The 17,670-nt window shown below is 36.4% G+C and overlaps 1 protein-coding gene across 1 annotated transcript; it reads right to left on the minus strand.

Annotated features, from left to right (window-relative positions):
* Positions 1-577: 577 nt before the first annotated feature.
* MTACP3 (mitochondrial acyl carrier protein 3) lies at positions 578-10,066 on the minus strand. The gene is made up of 3 exons (XM_039114408.2): positions 9,878-10,066; positions 8,546-8,774; positions 578-1,033 (listed from the first exon to the last, which is right to left on the minus strand). Exons 2-3 carry the CDS (start codon positions 8,744-8,746, stop codon positions 842-844), a joined length of 393 nt encoding a protein of 130 aa, XP_038970336.1. The 5' UTR covers positions 8,747-8,774; positions 9,878-10,066; the 3' UTR covers positions 578-841.
* Positions 10,067-17,670: the final 7,604 nt, after the last annotated feature.

Raw genomic sequence — 17,670 nt, forward strand, 5'->3', positions numbered from 1 at the left:
GGCTGGTCCTCACAGATATCACCTCTGAACATAAGCTGGAAAACATAAAGACCTTTTCATCACATACATGCCTGCCAAATTCGACCCAAAATCGACATGATCATCAATTAAACATGCTTCATCCACACAGAGCTATATAAAAGTGGGACACATATTTGGCTCCATAATGCTAAACAGGTCATATATGCAGCTGCAAAACGCTAATTGAGCCACATATACGGCCAAATGGTGCTAAATCGAGTGCCTTTTCGGTCCGTATGCATTATGACCACTTATAGTAACTACATATAAGCAATGCAATGCGGTCAGAGATCTGCACATGCATACGCAGCCTTATGCGCCATTTATATCATTTCCATTGATCTGATAAGATAGTATTATCAACTAGAAAACAGGAAAGAAAATGGGTAAAAATTAATAAGGTTCAGGATAAGCAGCTATAACAGGCTTCCAAATATTTTACATACCAAATTAAAACAAAAAATAGAACAATCAGGTCCTACATGCAATACAAGTCAAATGATAATGCATTGCAAATGTGCCCGAGAAATGTTATTTCCCAATAACAACTCAATGATGTGCTAATTTCAACAGTCTGTCATTTCTATATTGTAACAGAGTCCATCTAACTAAATGTAAACAACAAGCCTTCTCACATCATGAAGTACTAATTGAAGAATACAAACGATTATAGTAATTCATACCATGATGCCCATGACAAATGATTTCAAAAATCTTATGAAATCAGACAGAAACAACAGAAAATGGAAAGATTAAAAATGATTTGCCACAAGGAAACCCTAAAGATTCTTTCTGCCGTATCAAAGGACTAACTATCCAATCAGGAGCTCCCTACATTATTGGGCTGAGCTTCAGATAATATGTATTTCACCACATCAGCACAACAAGAAAGTTTATCTGCCTTCTCATCAGGAATATCAATGGAAAACTCCTGCTCAAAAGCCATAACCAGCTCCACCCTATCCAAGCTGTCCAAACATAAGTCCTTTTGGAAATCAGCTGTCTCTGTGACCTGTAGCAAGTTCCAATTTGACGGTAGTCAGATATTTTTCATAGAAAACATCCATAATAACATCTAGATTGAGAGAAAAATGAAGGAAGACCAACAAAGGGAGTTCAGAAAGATTTAAGTCAAATGCGATAATAGGTCACCTACTTGTTACTACACTCTTGCAAACAAAAATAAAAACAGTCAAAAAATGCATATGGCAGCTCCCATAAATTCAGGAGATACAAGAGCATCATGATATGTATTATCATAATACATATGGCAGCTCCCATAAAGATATATATTGGAATTCCACATTATTATCATACCAATAATTAGGATATTCCAAACAAATTATATTATCCCACAAGTATCTAGATTCCTTTCACCATCTTCTTCTACATCCTTCAACTAAAAAAGTAGGGAGTGAATGCAGATAAAGCACCCAGGGAAGGTAACCCATCTGAATGCTCCAGGAAGTTCGATAGGCGTCTCCCATAAAGCCTCAGACCAACTGACATGAAGGCAGCCATGTAGAGAGAGAACCATTCCAGAACTGTCATTCAAGTTACTGCTAAGTCTCGAGAAAGGAGAGGGATTCAGTAGGTGCAATTATGTAGGTTAATTATGTGACTAAAGAGGTTTCAGTGAAGGTGAGCAAATGATAGAACCATTTCTTCAACAACATAAAGAGGTTTGGGAAATGACAGGTGGAATTAAAAATTTTAAAAACTCACAAAATAAACTTTACTTGCATAATTCTTACTAGAAGCAAAAAGAAAACGTGGCAAAAGTAGACACATCATGAATTCAATTACAAGAAATGTGTGTTCCACAAATTAAGGGAAAAATTCCTTCCAAAGTCAATAGCAGGAGGTGCTTGGACTTTGCAGGAGGGAAAGTTGCAGTGTGGCAGAAGGTAGAATAGGTGAATGATGTGGTGTTTCCCTTGTGATGGAAATTTTGCTTCAGTACTGACTGAGGAAGTGGGATGAGACAACGAAAATCCTGACAAAGGAACAAGAAAGCAGAAAGTAAAGAGAGTAGGGAGATTAGAAGGTTTTGGGGCACAGAAAGTGCCTAGATAATAATAATATTTCTGATATAAAACAGTGGCTAGAATTGAGCTTTACAATCAAAAAATCCAAACCCAGTATGAAAATAAAGCTTGTGTTAAACCCATGAGCTAAACTATTGCAGATACCTCAATAAGGCAATATGTTAGGTAAAATGGTACCCAATATCCATTTAAACATTTCCCAATTTCATTTACAAAACTTCCATTTTATATGAACTTCAATAAAAGGCAAGACAGGTTCTAATGTTTTTTGGTTCAAACAAACATCAAAACTGCAAGAGCAATTTATAAAGAAGTAATCACTTGCATTCAAAAAACGGAAGGTACAGAAAGCTCTCTAGCAGCTACTGGAAACAGTAAAAGTCAAAAGAAGTCATCAAATTCATATATCCTTTTAATGACACTTCAAATGACATGCCATGTCCACATTGTATCCATATCAAATATTGATACTCGTCAGATACTTCTCAGATACCTGCCTAATACTTGTGTTAAGCAGCATATTTTTCAAAATTTAAAAAACACCCCAGATACTTTTTGGATACACTTCAGATACTTCCCCAATACCTTCAAAAATAAAAGGGAGGATCAATTTTGTAGTCTATTGATATTATATTAAATATAAGTATGGATTATAATTTATGGCATAATGACTAATTATGAGCTAGTAGAAGTTCTAGTGTATAAAGTGTTGACTATTGTTCTAAAAGGCTAATATGCGTAATCAATGTCTCTTTCATTTGTATACACCTGTAATTTGTGTGTATGGATGTATATGCATGTGTATAAAATAAATAATACATAGATATATATGCATATATATAGATATGCATGTCTATATATATCTTGACATATCCTAGCCGTATCATATCTTACATTCTCAAGATTTGCCTTATCGTTGTGTCTGTATCATGCCGTATTCTATATCCATGTCCATGCTTCGTAGGTACTCATCACATGGTTAACTTTACTGAACATTTTTGATGCAGGAAACTACCTGAAAGAACAAACTAGGTTTTCTGGAAGGAAGACAGAAGACAAGCATAAAATAATATCCACATAGAATGAGATTTGGTGGTTTGGAAGCCACGGATTGCACATAGACCCCAAAAATAGATGTATTTTGTATTTGTATATATATAACTGATACATGTAATGGTCCACAGATAGGCTATATACAGGATGTTAGTTGGGACGGATTTTCAGCAAAGCAAGCAAAAATCTCCTGTAATGAAGTCGGCAGTAAATTGGTTTTGTAGAAAAAAAGGTTTTGAGCAAACTGGACGGGATTCAGATCTAATAGCAGTTCATTGGATCTGATCGGATCTGGTGCTGTTGGCTGCATTAGGAAAAATACAGCAAATGGAAAGGGACAAAGAAAAAAAATCTAAGTAGAAAATAAACTTTATGAATAAAACACAGAAAAATATAAGAAAGACTCAAGGGAGAAGACAAAGGATGATATTGGACTCTGGCACCAAGGAATGACACCCAGGGTTGAAGGCCTCACACCTCCGTTATGGAATGATAGTGCAGTGGAAAAAAAAAGAAAACTTGCTTGATTCATATTCTGCATAAAAACTTAATTGCATAATATCCATATTTATAGAAAAGGGAAACCCTAACTATTCTTCCAAAAATACTCTTCATAAAGTGCTAGTCACTAATTCATGACTACTACTATACCATGATTAATATCACGTGAACAGTACCACAAGAAATAACTGCACCTTTTAAGTTGTCAAATAACATCTAAGATCTTTCAATCCCAGCCAAAGTCGGCCGTACCGCCCCATACCTTTCCGGAAGAAAATTGGTACGAAACACACCTTCAAGTCGGTACAAGTTCCGTACCAAAGCGTACGAAGGTGCGTATTGAGAAAAATAGTTAGAGAGTTATTTCGGCACAGAAGTGTACCGTACCGTACCGATATGGTACCTAGTACTGAGATTACAAACCTTGAACCCGGCCCTTAATTCAATACAACTATTACTGAAACCAATGTCGGGGGAACCGATACCGGGCACTATACCGATTGCCCGATAGTACGAGTTGGTACGGGCCTGTGCCGGGCCCGTACCGACACAGTAGAGGAGGCGGGGGAGACAGGAAAAAAGAGAGAGAAAGGGAAGAGAGGGAGGGAAACCGGCGGAGGGTGGCGGAGGCCGACAAAGGGCCAATGGAGGCCAGTGGAGGGTCGTCGAAGGCCGGCAACCCAAGCAAGAGGTGGAGAAAACCTCCGCGGCCAAAAAATACGGCGGGTTTGTTTGCCGGCTGTGGAGCCCAGAGGAGCGTCCTCCACGCGGCTCGCCGACCAGCCTCCACCTTTCTCTCTCTTCCTTCCTCTCCCTCGCCCTCCATCCCCTGCTTGCTCTCTCTCTTTCTCTCTTTCCTTCTTCTCCCCCTCTGGCAATAGATTTCGTGTCCGTTGCCGGAACCGTGCCGATCAGCCACCAAGATGGCTCGGAATGGCCGAAACCGGCCGGTTCGGGTCGGTTCCACTGACCCTGACTGAAACCATTATGAACAAAAGGAAAACAACAAATGCAAAAGTAATATTGAATTAACAAATGTCTATAAGCCATTCAGCCTTCCGCTGCATCATGACACAATCAAGGGTTTCCATTTGGTTTCTGCTATGTAGGAATGCATCTCAAGTTCTTCGAAGTTAAAACTACATAAATTCAACATCTGGTTAATGATTAACTTCTGATTTATGATTGACTGATTGATATGCCTAATAGTAGATGTCATGAGAGTTTTGGAACCCTGCAACTCGAACCCCTGCAAGTTTAGCTGAAAGTTAGATCCAATCATTGTTTGAAGGGTGCATTTCAAGCAATTGAGCCAATTTGACCTAAGGCTGGTTACAGATTAAACTCTAATTGCAGTAGCCAAAATTAGGGCCAAAAGTACCGCATGTCGAGCTATAATAGCTCAGCCTGGGATCAAGAAAGTTTTGAGTCATTGCTTGATCAAGGAATTCCCATCCTCCCCTAACTTTGCACCCTCTCTTGATGACTTCCACCGCTCTGATCAACACCTCACTACTATCTCCACAAAGATCTCGAGCTCCTTGGCTGACTCCTCCTTACCTTTGCTAGCTTTGTGTCTATCTCCATAATGCAAACCACCCCAAAAAATAGCCAGCCCTTCTAAAAGGTTTGAGATTAGTATTCTCACCAGCAATGAGAATATCGACCCAATCAACATTCTCTCCTATCTCACAGCAAGCTCCAATAGAGGCTTCGAAGTTGTGATCCTCTTTAGTGAGGATAAGACTTAATCTACCTTGAAATCTCTATTCCTCTCCATCTTCAAATGATTTGAACTTGTCATGGATCTTAGCTAGCTTCTATCAAACTTATGGTAAAGAAAAGGGAAGTGTAGATTCATTTCCACTTGATTGGATGGTGTCCTCAGTGAATAAGCTACTAGCACCAAAGAGGGTTATGAGTAGACCACAATGGGCATGATTGGGAAGGAGACTCCTCTGGAGTCTTCCTTTTCCTTATTCCCCTGCTCCCATTCCCTTTCTTTCCACTTTTTTTCTTTTTTCATAATCAAAAGTTGTCTTTTGAATTTCCATGATAATATGTCAATTTAAAAAATATTTAAAATATTGAAAAGCGTCCATCTGCATCAACAAGTGTCAATGTGAATGTAGTAAAAAATCTGGAACATGTGTTTAATAGGATTTATAACAGTTGCTATAATATCATGACAATATTTATATGGGTTCAAATGCCTTCTATTATGAATCTTTACTTGGAATATTTTTGGCCATTATTTTTCTATAAAAATCATTAGATAACACAACTAACACTTGTTATTTTAGTATGACTGTACGGTCAGTAATTTAAGCAAATAATGCTGCCATTTTTTGTTATTCTTATTTCTAGTGACAAATAATAATCATTACAACAATTAAAATTTTATTCTCAAATATTCCTAGTTTAACAGATTTAAGAAAATACTGACCATACTTTTGATTATGACAGTGAATAATTGTAAGGGAGGAGTTCATTAAATAAGGATATTGGTATCTTTGAAACCTTGTTTATGATAGTCAAAATAAATGTTTATAACTTGAGATGTGAGGGGTAAGTTCACCATCCTATTTGCAAGGTGATCTTATCTTTTGCATTGCACCCAATCAAATAGAAAATCCGTGGTTATTGTAGTTCGAGTTGCATCCAACCAAACAGGATCAAGCCAGTTGCATGGACCTGAATTGCTGCAAGTTCAGCTCCATGCAACTTTATTTGCAGTGCATTTTGAGTCACAATGAGCCAAACAACCCCATGATCAAACTTGATCTCCAGCTGATGAACAATCCCATGCAATAAGAATGTACTTGACTAAAATAACTCATGAATGCCTCTGAATAAGCCCCAGTTTTATTAGTTACCAAGCTAGTATTGCCCATATGATATCATCTTGAAAGGCATAAACATGATCAGCATTTCTCCCATATGAGATGACAATATATTTGAAATTCAGGGGATCATGCATGTTTCTTTTTCTTTAAATTTTGCAAAATCTTGAGAACCAAGTTTTCCAACTACTTTGGCTTCTTCCTATGGAAATTCAACATCCAAATAGCCTTCTATTGATAAATAAGCACCAGTCATGATTTTTTTTTTCTAACATTATTGCAGAATCACTGTATTCATTGTTTAATCATCATTTACTTCATTAAGATTTTCAGTATTATGTGATATTGTTCTTTACTTCCACATTGTCTTTAAGATCTTGTACATCATCCAATTTTAAGGGAAGCTCCTTTACCTCTTTTTTCACTTCCGTGGTCAACAAAAGCAGATTTAATGCTCTCTATACTGCCCTATGCCCTAGTCTGATGCAAATTGAGAAGTTCTTGAGTTCTACAAGATTGTTGGCTTCTACAATATTGCTTTTCAACAACCCTTCCATCATTAAACCAAGATCGTCTGTTAAGTAGAGCCTTGAAAATTGAGAAGTTTCTCACCTTCTGTAAATTTATTCTTTTGGAATCTTCTTGGAAATAGGTTGACCATATCTATTACCGTGCTAAAGGTTAAAGGGATTTCTGATGGCAACAAATATCTCGACTTGAGCAACTTCTTTATCTCTTCATAGTTAACAATTGGAACTCGGCATGGCACATAATCTGATTTTCTATGCTCTCCACCATGTATAAGCTTGGACTTTTAGTTTTGGCATGGTGAAGTTTATGCATATTTGGTCAGGCATATCATACTAATTGAAGTAATCTTCTAGATCAGGGATCAACTCTAGAAACTCACATGATTCAAGTTCCCTAGTGAAATCTCCATCGAGATACTCATAATAACATCAGCAATCTTTGCACTAGGTATCGTACAAGTATATTACCAGTTCGGTACGGCATGGTCGAGTATGATACAGTATGCATCCTGTATCAAGACCCCTTTTTCTTATTTTTTATCATAATACCTCTCGAAAATGGATGGTACAGGTTAGCACAAGTTGGAAAGGTGCAATACGCATCCTAGTTTGGAGCAGGACCAGGCAATATATATCGATATGGTTGGTTTCAATATGGGACATGTACCAACTTGATTGATGTTTTTCATACTGGTTCTAATCCGGTACGGTATGATATACCCTGAACTGTTTTGTTTAGGGCAATATGGTAAACCTTGCTTATAAAGATATTGTTGATAACCATATATGCTCCATGAATTGGATTTGCCACTGCGACAACATTATGGCATAACAAAGGTTCTGATACCAAATTGATGTACGAAAGCCTACTTTAAAACAACAAATTAGGTTTTTGGAAGGAAGATAAAAGACAAATATGGAATAATGTCAACTTAGAAGCCATGAATTGGACATGGATCAGAAAATAATTGATGTGCTTCAGATATATTAATCGTAGTCATTCATGTAGATGAAAAATAACTGATACATGTAATGGCTCACAAGCAGGCTATATAGGATATTAGTTGGGAAGGGTTTGCTGAAAATCAAAGAAAAATCTGCCAGCATAAAATCTGCAGAAAATTAACTTGTCAAAAAAAGGTTTATGAGCAAATTGACAGGTTCAGATCTAATAGCAGTTCACTATATCTAATCAGATCTGATTGTTGCTGTTGGCTGCAGAGGGAAAATATAGTAAAACGAAAGGGGAAAAATTGATCTACTTGTCTGAGATGGTTGACTTCATGGGGAGCATTTTACAGAGGAAGTTAATGAACCTGGTCTTATTGAATATATTCATATAATAACAAGATGCAGATGGCATGCTTCTTTATTGACCTACACACTCTCAGTAGTATAGTTGGCATTTTCCTTTTAAAAGCACTAGAGAATATTTAACCAAGTGATATTCCTGATCTACTTTCTTTTGTTTCTAGAGTCATATTGGCAGATAAGCTAATGCACTAATTTTATGTAAGACAGAAGAGACTTGTTTATGATAAAGAATCACCTTGCTAGAATCTATCTTATCAAACTTTTTAACCAGCTGAATTACACGAGCCATGAGATGTTCAGAGCCAGAATTGTTTGATGCCAGAGACATGTATCTGATAGGCCCAAAGAGTGACTTTCGACATGTGTTAAGCCCATGTAGTTGCGTGGAGCAGCTCAATTGCACATGCTTCAGTACAGAATTTCGTAAGTGTTGCATGTTACCCAAAGCTGAATCAAAGAAAAACCTAGCCAGGACACAAGAAAACCGAGCCAATTATAAATTAAGCATCAATGTATGAAATGTCCTATTTATCTGCTAACTAATCATAACATACATGAGAATCTAAAACATAGTTGAAAACATTCAAACAAAAAGTCCAACTCCCTGCCAATTATTATGTGTAACATAAGTTTCGCCTACAATGTGCCAGTCATTGATTATAAAGCATGTGTGATAGTGTACCAAAAGCTGATGCAGGTGTGAAAGTTCTTCGGACACCGCATGGCATATTGCAAGCACTGACAAGAAACCATGCAGGCAAGTAAACATGTCCCAAAAGAGCAAGTACCTGATCCTTCAGTTAGCTTAACAAGCAAAACTCAAATCTCTCAATGCATATGTAGCTTGCCTAAAATTGCCAGCCAAAACTCAGGAATTGGCTGTGAAATTTCTACACTGCAGACTTAGCTGTGACTTCATATATTAATAGGTCGTCAGCTGAAGAGCCAGATCATTTCTCTTGCTTTCCTTCTTTTCGTGTTTTTTAGCAGTCATATCGGTGCAAATTGCTCAAGAAAGAACGAAGAAATGAATGCAACTACAGAAGTAAAGCAAAAAATTTTAAATTTTCAAATGTATCAAGTGTAACTCAGTAAAGAACCCACCGAATGAATGACTTTAATGAAAATGATTCTACAGCGCTCTGTGTGGAGAACTCCTATGATTGTAATATCAATATAATTTCCCCCCTCTCCCAGCAAAAGATAACCATTTTATAAATGCATAGAAAAATATATCCGATTCATTGAATAATATTTTGAAGTGAAAATGATCGAGAACATTGGGAGGCAATCCACATCAACTAAATGATCCTTGTTCTTTTTCAACGAAACAATAAAAAAGAATCCACCAATCCCCTCTTCCACTCACCACAACTTACAAGATTCTAACAAAAGATAAGAAGAACTCATGAACAATATTGTATAGAAGTGGTGACAATTATTAACTTCAACTTCGACAGCCCTCAAAAAATTCGAGCTTAAGATATGCAAGGAATCCCAAAAAAACAAGGTTAAAACCCTAATCACCAATCTGTAATCTATCCATGAAGTAAGGAAGAAGAGATACCGATCCTAATGGGAAATCGAAACCTTGATCTTGAAATGGGGGAAAGAGAGGTTTGGAAAGCGAAAGAAGTTAACCGCCACGCGTGTCTCGCCGGGCTTCTCGCGCACGGGGGACGGAGACGACAGCGGCGCACGCAGCGAAGACGGAGCGTTTACTCTGTTTTACCTTGTGTTATAAGTATTGGGTCTAAGGGTTGTCGGGTCCAAATTAGCGTACATGATGGTACATATCCAATTCATATCTAAAATAAATTATATCGATGAATCCAAAGTTTGTCAAAAAAAAAATTAGGATTGGATTGGGATAATTTCGGTCCATCCTCATCAAAAGCAAATCATTTGGAGCACTATTAACACTGCCGAGTACTAGCACGTTCGGAAGCAATCTTACTCTAAGCACGAGTGTCAAGGTGTTGGATTTAATTATGATACCGGAATCCTAATGGAACATCTAATTGATGGGCCCTCCCCCTCTTTGGTACAAAGGTCTGTATTCCACTGAAAAATTAAGGTACGATAATAAAGTTTATGATTGATTTGAATCAGGGTAATCTGGCATGAGCAAACATATCTGATATCATATTACTATACTTGCTACGAAAAGAAAATTAAAAAAATAGTAAAATAAATAATAGATTTCATGTTGATTTTTATTAAGAAAGAAAGTAAAATAAATTTTATTAATAGTTGGAGACTTTAGCTCATCAAGAGGCAACAACTGAAGACTATTCTATAGAGATCTTGGAACCTACTGATCGGGGATTGAAAAAAATTATGCCAACAAAATTGTAGTAGACCGAACCATCAAGAGATTTTTGGTTAATATTTTTCGAAACCTAAAAGTGTCGGTCATGGAGAGGTTTAAAAGATCACTGGTGAAGTTGGCAAATCCTTGCCGATATTAGTTCTCGATTATTTACCAAGTTAGTTAGGAAGAATGCTAATGTGCAGGTCTCATATAAAGCCACTTGGCTAGTGGTCTTAAGAAAAAAGAGGGATGGTGGGTTAAGATACATATGGTTCTATCGGAGTGCAACCCTACTCGAGAGGAGGGTTGATTAGGCTATATTTGGATATGGTAGGGGTGGATTTTGTTTGCTAATATTTGTTTACGTTAGATCGGATGAACTAGCTACAATTTAAGTCATATGGATGGACTGAGGTTCGAATCAAGTGAATTAGAGTTTGGGTTGGATGGACTAAGGTTTGGGTCAAATGAACAAAGGTTAAGATCAAACATTTTGGATTGGATGGACTAGGGTTTAGACTAGATATACTAGGATGTACTACCATTAAAGAAGTTATTTTGCCTATAGCTAGGGTGTATCCTTAGCATACCTCTCTTGATAGAGGCAATTAAATGGGAAAATGTCAAAACAAAGGACAACAACAGCCAGCTGTAGATGTAGAAGAAAGTAACAATCATATGGATTTGATTGCCTCCTTTGTTATTTTCAAATGTGCATGGTATTGTAGTGTAAATGTAATGCAAACACTAATGCCAATATAAAGCTATATTCTAAGAAATTGGGAAAGACTAATGGTTTTTCTATATTGATGTAGAGCATGACTCAAGGGATGATATAGCCAAATCTAGAGGATGCTGCTCATTGATATTCTAGTGAGATCATAGGATTGCGTTGGATGTTCGAAATGCATGACAGCATCACTTGATAATGGATGGCATCAATTGCCTGGTGTGGAGTAAGATCCTCAAGCATGGGCTACTTTATCAATTGCTTGAAGCAATAGCCGAAATAGATGGCAAGCTATGGTATGGTAGTTTTAAGGAGGACTATGCAATATTTTGACTCTAAAGGCAATTCCTATATATGTGGAGCATTGGCAAACCGAGAGATGTAGGCCAAATATCAACTAACAAGGTATATATATTTTTAGTATTTTGTTATATGGAGTAATAATACAAAGTTGAAAAAAAATCTCTGCAAATATAGGTAAGATATAGCTGATCAAATACACTCCAATGTGTACTTTCTATTTATTCTTGACCACCAACTTATTAAATCAATAATGCTGCAGAGTTTCCATCTACTGCATGGTTTTTATTATAGTTTCCATCTATTGTATTACTTCCGAAACCAATCTATATCATTTAGGGTGTAATTAACTCTGTCCTCTTTTTTTTCTAAGTTTGGAGGGTTCACGTGGGGGTGGCCATAATGACAATTAAGTCAGATATCTGATCTTTACAATATGAATTTATGAAGGAAAATAAAAATATACCGATCCTTAACCTAGAATGAAGAGCATGATAGTTTGGTTGATGACATCTTTTTCCAAGTTTCTCCAATTTTACCCTTTTTCTCTTTAAGAAAAGCCATATGTTCAACACTCTTAAATAGAAAAAACAAACAATAATCAAGGTTCTACAATAAACCAATAAAAAATATGTCTTCATTGTATTCACTTTTTTTATGGAAACCTCCCCCGCATTCACAAAAATGTAATTATTCAGTTAATTTATTAATCAATATCTTAACATAAAAGAAATTGGAAACATTTAAACCTATCTAGCACTTTAATTATCTTTCTCGGGGAAAAAACTATTTATCAATAGGTACTCTTCTTTGTTCACAATAACCATCATTGCATCATTGGGAAAAAAAAAACAAATTGAGCATAAATAGACAACATACTGTAACCAGAAAATTTAGAATGAAACTGTCTATATTATAATGACATGAGTCTGGCATTTTATCATAGGCAACATGACGATTCTAAACTTCTCACACCACGAAAGAGAAAGGAGTGAATGAAAGAAAAGATGACAAAAAGAAAGAAAAAAGAAATGCTTCCAATCTCAAATTATTCATCAATTTCTTGCAGCTCTAGTCGGCAATTTGGGCACATCCTACTATTCCTTAACCACTGCATTATACAATCTGGGTGAAATAGGTGGTTGCAATCCAACCAACCAGCAATAGTATCCATCAGTATATCCTCGAGACAGATGGTGCAAGTCACTACCTCGCCTTCATCGTAAGCCATGATGATCACGTTGTGGTCAATGGCATCCTCTGATAGCCGATCCATGGGCCCATGAGACCAACCTACCTCTCCTTCGATGAGCTCATCAAACTCATCAAACTCATCAGTCGATGCCACCTGATAATAAGTCTCCTCCACAAGGCCCAGATGGTCATCGCGCTCCTCCTGATGATATTGCTCATAGGACATATTTGTGATGACTTCTATGTCTACAGTGATGATCATGGCACAATTATCTGTTGAGGCTGCAAGCTTGGTAGCTTCATGGAGATTTGTCCGAATTTTTTCTTGGAAGAACTCCCGTAGCTCAGCAGGGAGCCGTGGGGCCTTCTCGACCAACTGCGCCATGAGGTCAGGCCACATCTCGGTGAGTTCTGGGGAATCGAGAGCCTGTAGGTCCTCAAAATAATTTTTCTCGAGCAAGGGACTGAGGTCATGGTATCCATCCTCTAGGAGCGGCGGGTCGAACAACCAAACCTTGTCACGTAGGATGAGGTCGATCTGTGCTTTGCCGGGTTGTATGTTTTGGAGCTCAGAGGTGGCTAATATATAAGAAATTATCTCCAAGACAGCAGCACCATTGTCTGAAGGACGGCGGTAGGATTGGAAGAAGAAGGGGAGGCTAAAATCCATGGTAGAGTAGTGGTGTTGGTTGGGGTGGCAGTGAACAAGTTATGGGTGTGGAAAGGTTTGAAGGTATATGAAAGGTCGGTGCTTGGGTGAACTAGTTTTGAACTGGAAGAAGAACTCTCTTCTTTTTTCTTCCAGGTAAATGAAAGAGAGTAAGAAGGCTTTGGGGAAGAACAAAGGGAGATAGGTGGGGAGGGCTTGAGGGTCCTGGTCACATTTTATAGAGGAGAAGCATTAATTGAGACTATTTAGTAATATATGATGGTCCTCTGAGAGGTAAAAGTTGGATGCACAAGAGTTATCCAGTGGGTGGGTATTAAAATTACAACCATTGGATATAAATTTAGTCGAGATGGTGGATTTAGAAAGGGTGGAATGTGGGATTTTGTATCATTGAATTTGGACAAGAAAGTTTGGATTCATGATAATGTTCAATGGTATTGAGATACTTCGGAGGTTTCGTTTCCATTGTAGGCTTTTGCACAACCATAGCTTTGTCTATGTTCATTGACAACTAGATATGTAGGCAAAGCAATGCAGAAGGCAAGTCTTTTTTGGTGTATCATTTAATGCAAAAACTATTAAAACTCTTTATATTTCTCTAAAGCAAAACGGATCAATTGAAAAGCATATTATCAATTTGGTTTCATGTTTTCCACTAGTCGCACTGTATCTCCAACATAAATAATAACTACTATGATGACCACATCATCAATAATTTTCAGTATAAGCTTGATCTTCGATTATCCTACGATTTCTTCGATTCATATTATCCTTACAAAGAGAGAATTAACGAGAAAAGAGTTCTATGGGTTCTCTTCATTTGTTATGCATTATTATTTTTCCATGTATTTTCACAATGGTTCATTCTCCATGCATGCTCCATATTCTATGCTACCTATGTTAATCATAACATTTTCAAATATCACTCCTCAAACTTGTTTCTCAAAGATGGCACCTATATAAGATCGATATGTTTGTTGGCATCTGTTCATTTAGAGTAACCACTACATCTTTATGAAATTAAATGATAAATGATACTAAAATCATAATTTGGCTTTACATAATGAAATTGCTTTTCTACAAGTCGTATAGCAATAACAAACTTATAATTGTCATTTCGTACCAAGGAATGACTCCGTACATGTTAATGAAAATTAACTATTAGATCTTTATGAATGGAACTATAAAGTGACATTAATCATATGTTGCTATAACTCTAATCAAGTTACTTCCATGCATGTCGATTGGCAGCAGATAAGGGAGAACATATTAATCAAGGAAATTGCTTCCAAACAAACCAGATAGTGGAAGATAATAGAATTCCTTACTCAACAAAATTATATACTTCTGCACAAGTCAAATGGTGGCAGATCAGAGAATGCATTAATCAATGAAATTGCTTCCATATAAGTCAAATTATGGAGAACCAAAGAATGCATCAAGAATGAAATTGCTTCTGCAAGTCAAATATTAAAAAATATCAAAGAATTAATGCATCATTTAATGAATCTATGCAAATTGGTTGGCAACGGATTGAAGAATGAATACTTCCTACATTGCTTGTATGTTCTAGAAAATGACAAATCCACTTTATTTTGAGATTCATTGAGATTATATTACGCATTTCAATGCAAGTTTAGTAGCATTTTTTACTAAATCAAAATAGACTTAGTCTTTTATTTTAAATTAAGTTCTTAAAAGAAATATAAAATTTTGTGTCAATATAATAATTTGATCGAACAATGAATAATAGTAGCTAATCTAGTGATGTTAAACAATGCTTGATTAATGTCAGTGTATTACATTAATTCTTGTTATATACGAATATTAATAATGGCATGTGCATCTAAGATCTTTAAAAATATGGTAACTCTGTCTAATGAAATTAAAATGATGTATCATTAACAGAATCCATTTTTAAATAAATAATGAAATAAACAGCATCATCGACTATTTGCAAGGAAGCTTGTTAGTTGGCTTTCTTGGGTACAGGCATGTCAAAGAAGCTTATGTCATAAGTCTCATGATAAGCGATATATGCGTGGGCATGGTACCAATGTTGAACTAGCTGGAAATGTTGGACTAGCTGGAAAGAGAATAATTGAAAGAAAGATGATTCGAATAACATGGATTCAGGAGCCTGGACCTTTAATGATTTTTACGTTCGAAGGTTAAATAGGGTGTAGTCGAGGCTACGATCGAAGAAATATACTATTACCATGACTTCTACGATAGAGTGTTACTATTAATCTAAAAAATAACATAAAACAAAGATAAAATGAATTATGGATAAACTGGATTTATTGATGTGTTGAAAAGATCATTTTAGATTACAATTCCACTTATGTATACTAAAAGATAAACAATACAGTAACTTCCCATTTCAATGATGATGGCGTAGATTTAACCTTTGCTTCTGACAGTTTTGGTAACTGATACCATTTATTTTCCCATTACTTCATATTTGTCAGAACAACTTGACTCTGTACCACCCATTAGATCGATAATCATACTCAAACGGTCTTAATATTGTTGTTGTATCTTCATTTTGCCTATCATGTATTAGTTCACTCTGGGTCATTTTTGCACATTCACTCTTTAGCATGATATTCTCCAGTCGTCATGGTCAGCTTTTATATATTATCTATTACTTGGAACATAGCTCTTGTCAGGGTATTCATCTGAAATCCTATTACGCTAGTTATGTTCATACCTTCCACTTGACTGAATGAGATTGTATCTCCCATATATCATCCTGAGTAAGGATGTGGTGTAAACAATGCTCCTCGCATTCTATCAACCGTGAGCTAAAAAAGAGTGATGAGATGTACTAGACAATTCAAGACTCAGTGCAAAATATCATCATCTGACCTTTAGAATAATTATGCCTGTAGGGATTCTCACCCTCCTTAAATTTATATTTTTCATAGTATGCGAATTGTACAGCAATGCTTCTTTCTCCTTTCATAGTGGCCATAGGCTTGTATAGTATAGCTTACCTCCCAAAAATTGTTGTTGCCTAATTTTTGAAGATCTAGTAATCAATCATAGTCTCTTCAAATCATGACTTGGTATGGGTCATCACTTAGCTATAAGTCATATGTCATCTTTATTTTCTTTATAAAGATCTTCACATGCTTGACTCCCTAACCCCCTCTCTACATCTTGTCTTTATAAGCTATTCAACTACCATGGATAGGAAGCCACATTTTATTCCATTGCTGGATAATGCCGAGCAAACTTTGATCATGCAGGCATCTTCAAGCGAGTAAATACTTAAGTACTCATTGTGGAGTCAGGTTTCTGCTATCTTGCTCCAATTTTCATTCCAAGATCTCTCGAGCTCGATTTTCTTTCCTTCCACATTCTTCCAAAGAAATTTTCTTGTATGAATAATTAGACTTCAGAAGTTTGATCAAAAATAATCCGAACTACAATCGCATGTGACCGACCAAAACTCACCTCTGGAATCTAAGGTTCAACTAAGTTTCGTAGCAAAAGGCTATTGTTTGGGAGGCCAATGGTCTCTTGGTCTTTTGTCTCTTTTGAAGTCTCCTCTCATAGCTAATCACCTTTCGGTCATGGTGGTTGCATGTTTCTAGTCCCCCACTTCAAATACCTTTTACTTCAATCATGGTATTTCCAGTTTCAGTCTCTTAGATTTAGAATTTCTTCTGAATATTCAGGCTCCGTTTGAAAACTTGAAATTGAGAAGAAATGAATGGAATGGAAAGGAAAATTAAAAATTTTGATGTTTGGGAGTTTTTTAGTGAAGGAAAAGAGAAAGAAAAGGAGGGAATAGGAGGAAAAATTTTGGTCTCCAACTCTCTCGTTTCTTTCCTTCCTCCCATAAGTAAGAGGATTTGGAGAGAAAGGAATTGAAACATAATAATTTTTTATAATACCTATTTTACTCTCTACTCATAAGTATGCCCGTTTTATAATAAGGATATTTTAGTAAAAGTGTTAAAAATGTATGCTTTCTTTTCTTTCTTCTCCAAACTTCCAAACAAAAGGAATAAAAATATTTTCTTTTTCCTCCCAAAACTTCCAAATAAGAGGAGGGCAAAGTCCTCTTTAGCAGTTTTTGTCTTGACTTTAACAAAAAGTCTAATCATACATCTTACACTTGGACCTTTTACTACCAAAGCT

Source organism: Phoenix dactylifera, chromosome 1, assembly GCF_051530095.1.
Source record: "Phoenix dactylifera cultivar Ajwa chromosome 1, Ajwa_hap1_PhDact_Kaust_v1.1, whole genome shotgun sequence".
Taxonomy (NCBI): domain Eukaryota; kingdom Viridiplantae; phylum Streptophyta; class Magnoliopsida; order Arecales; family Arecaceae; genus Phoenix; species Phoenix dactylifera.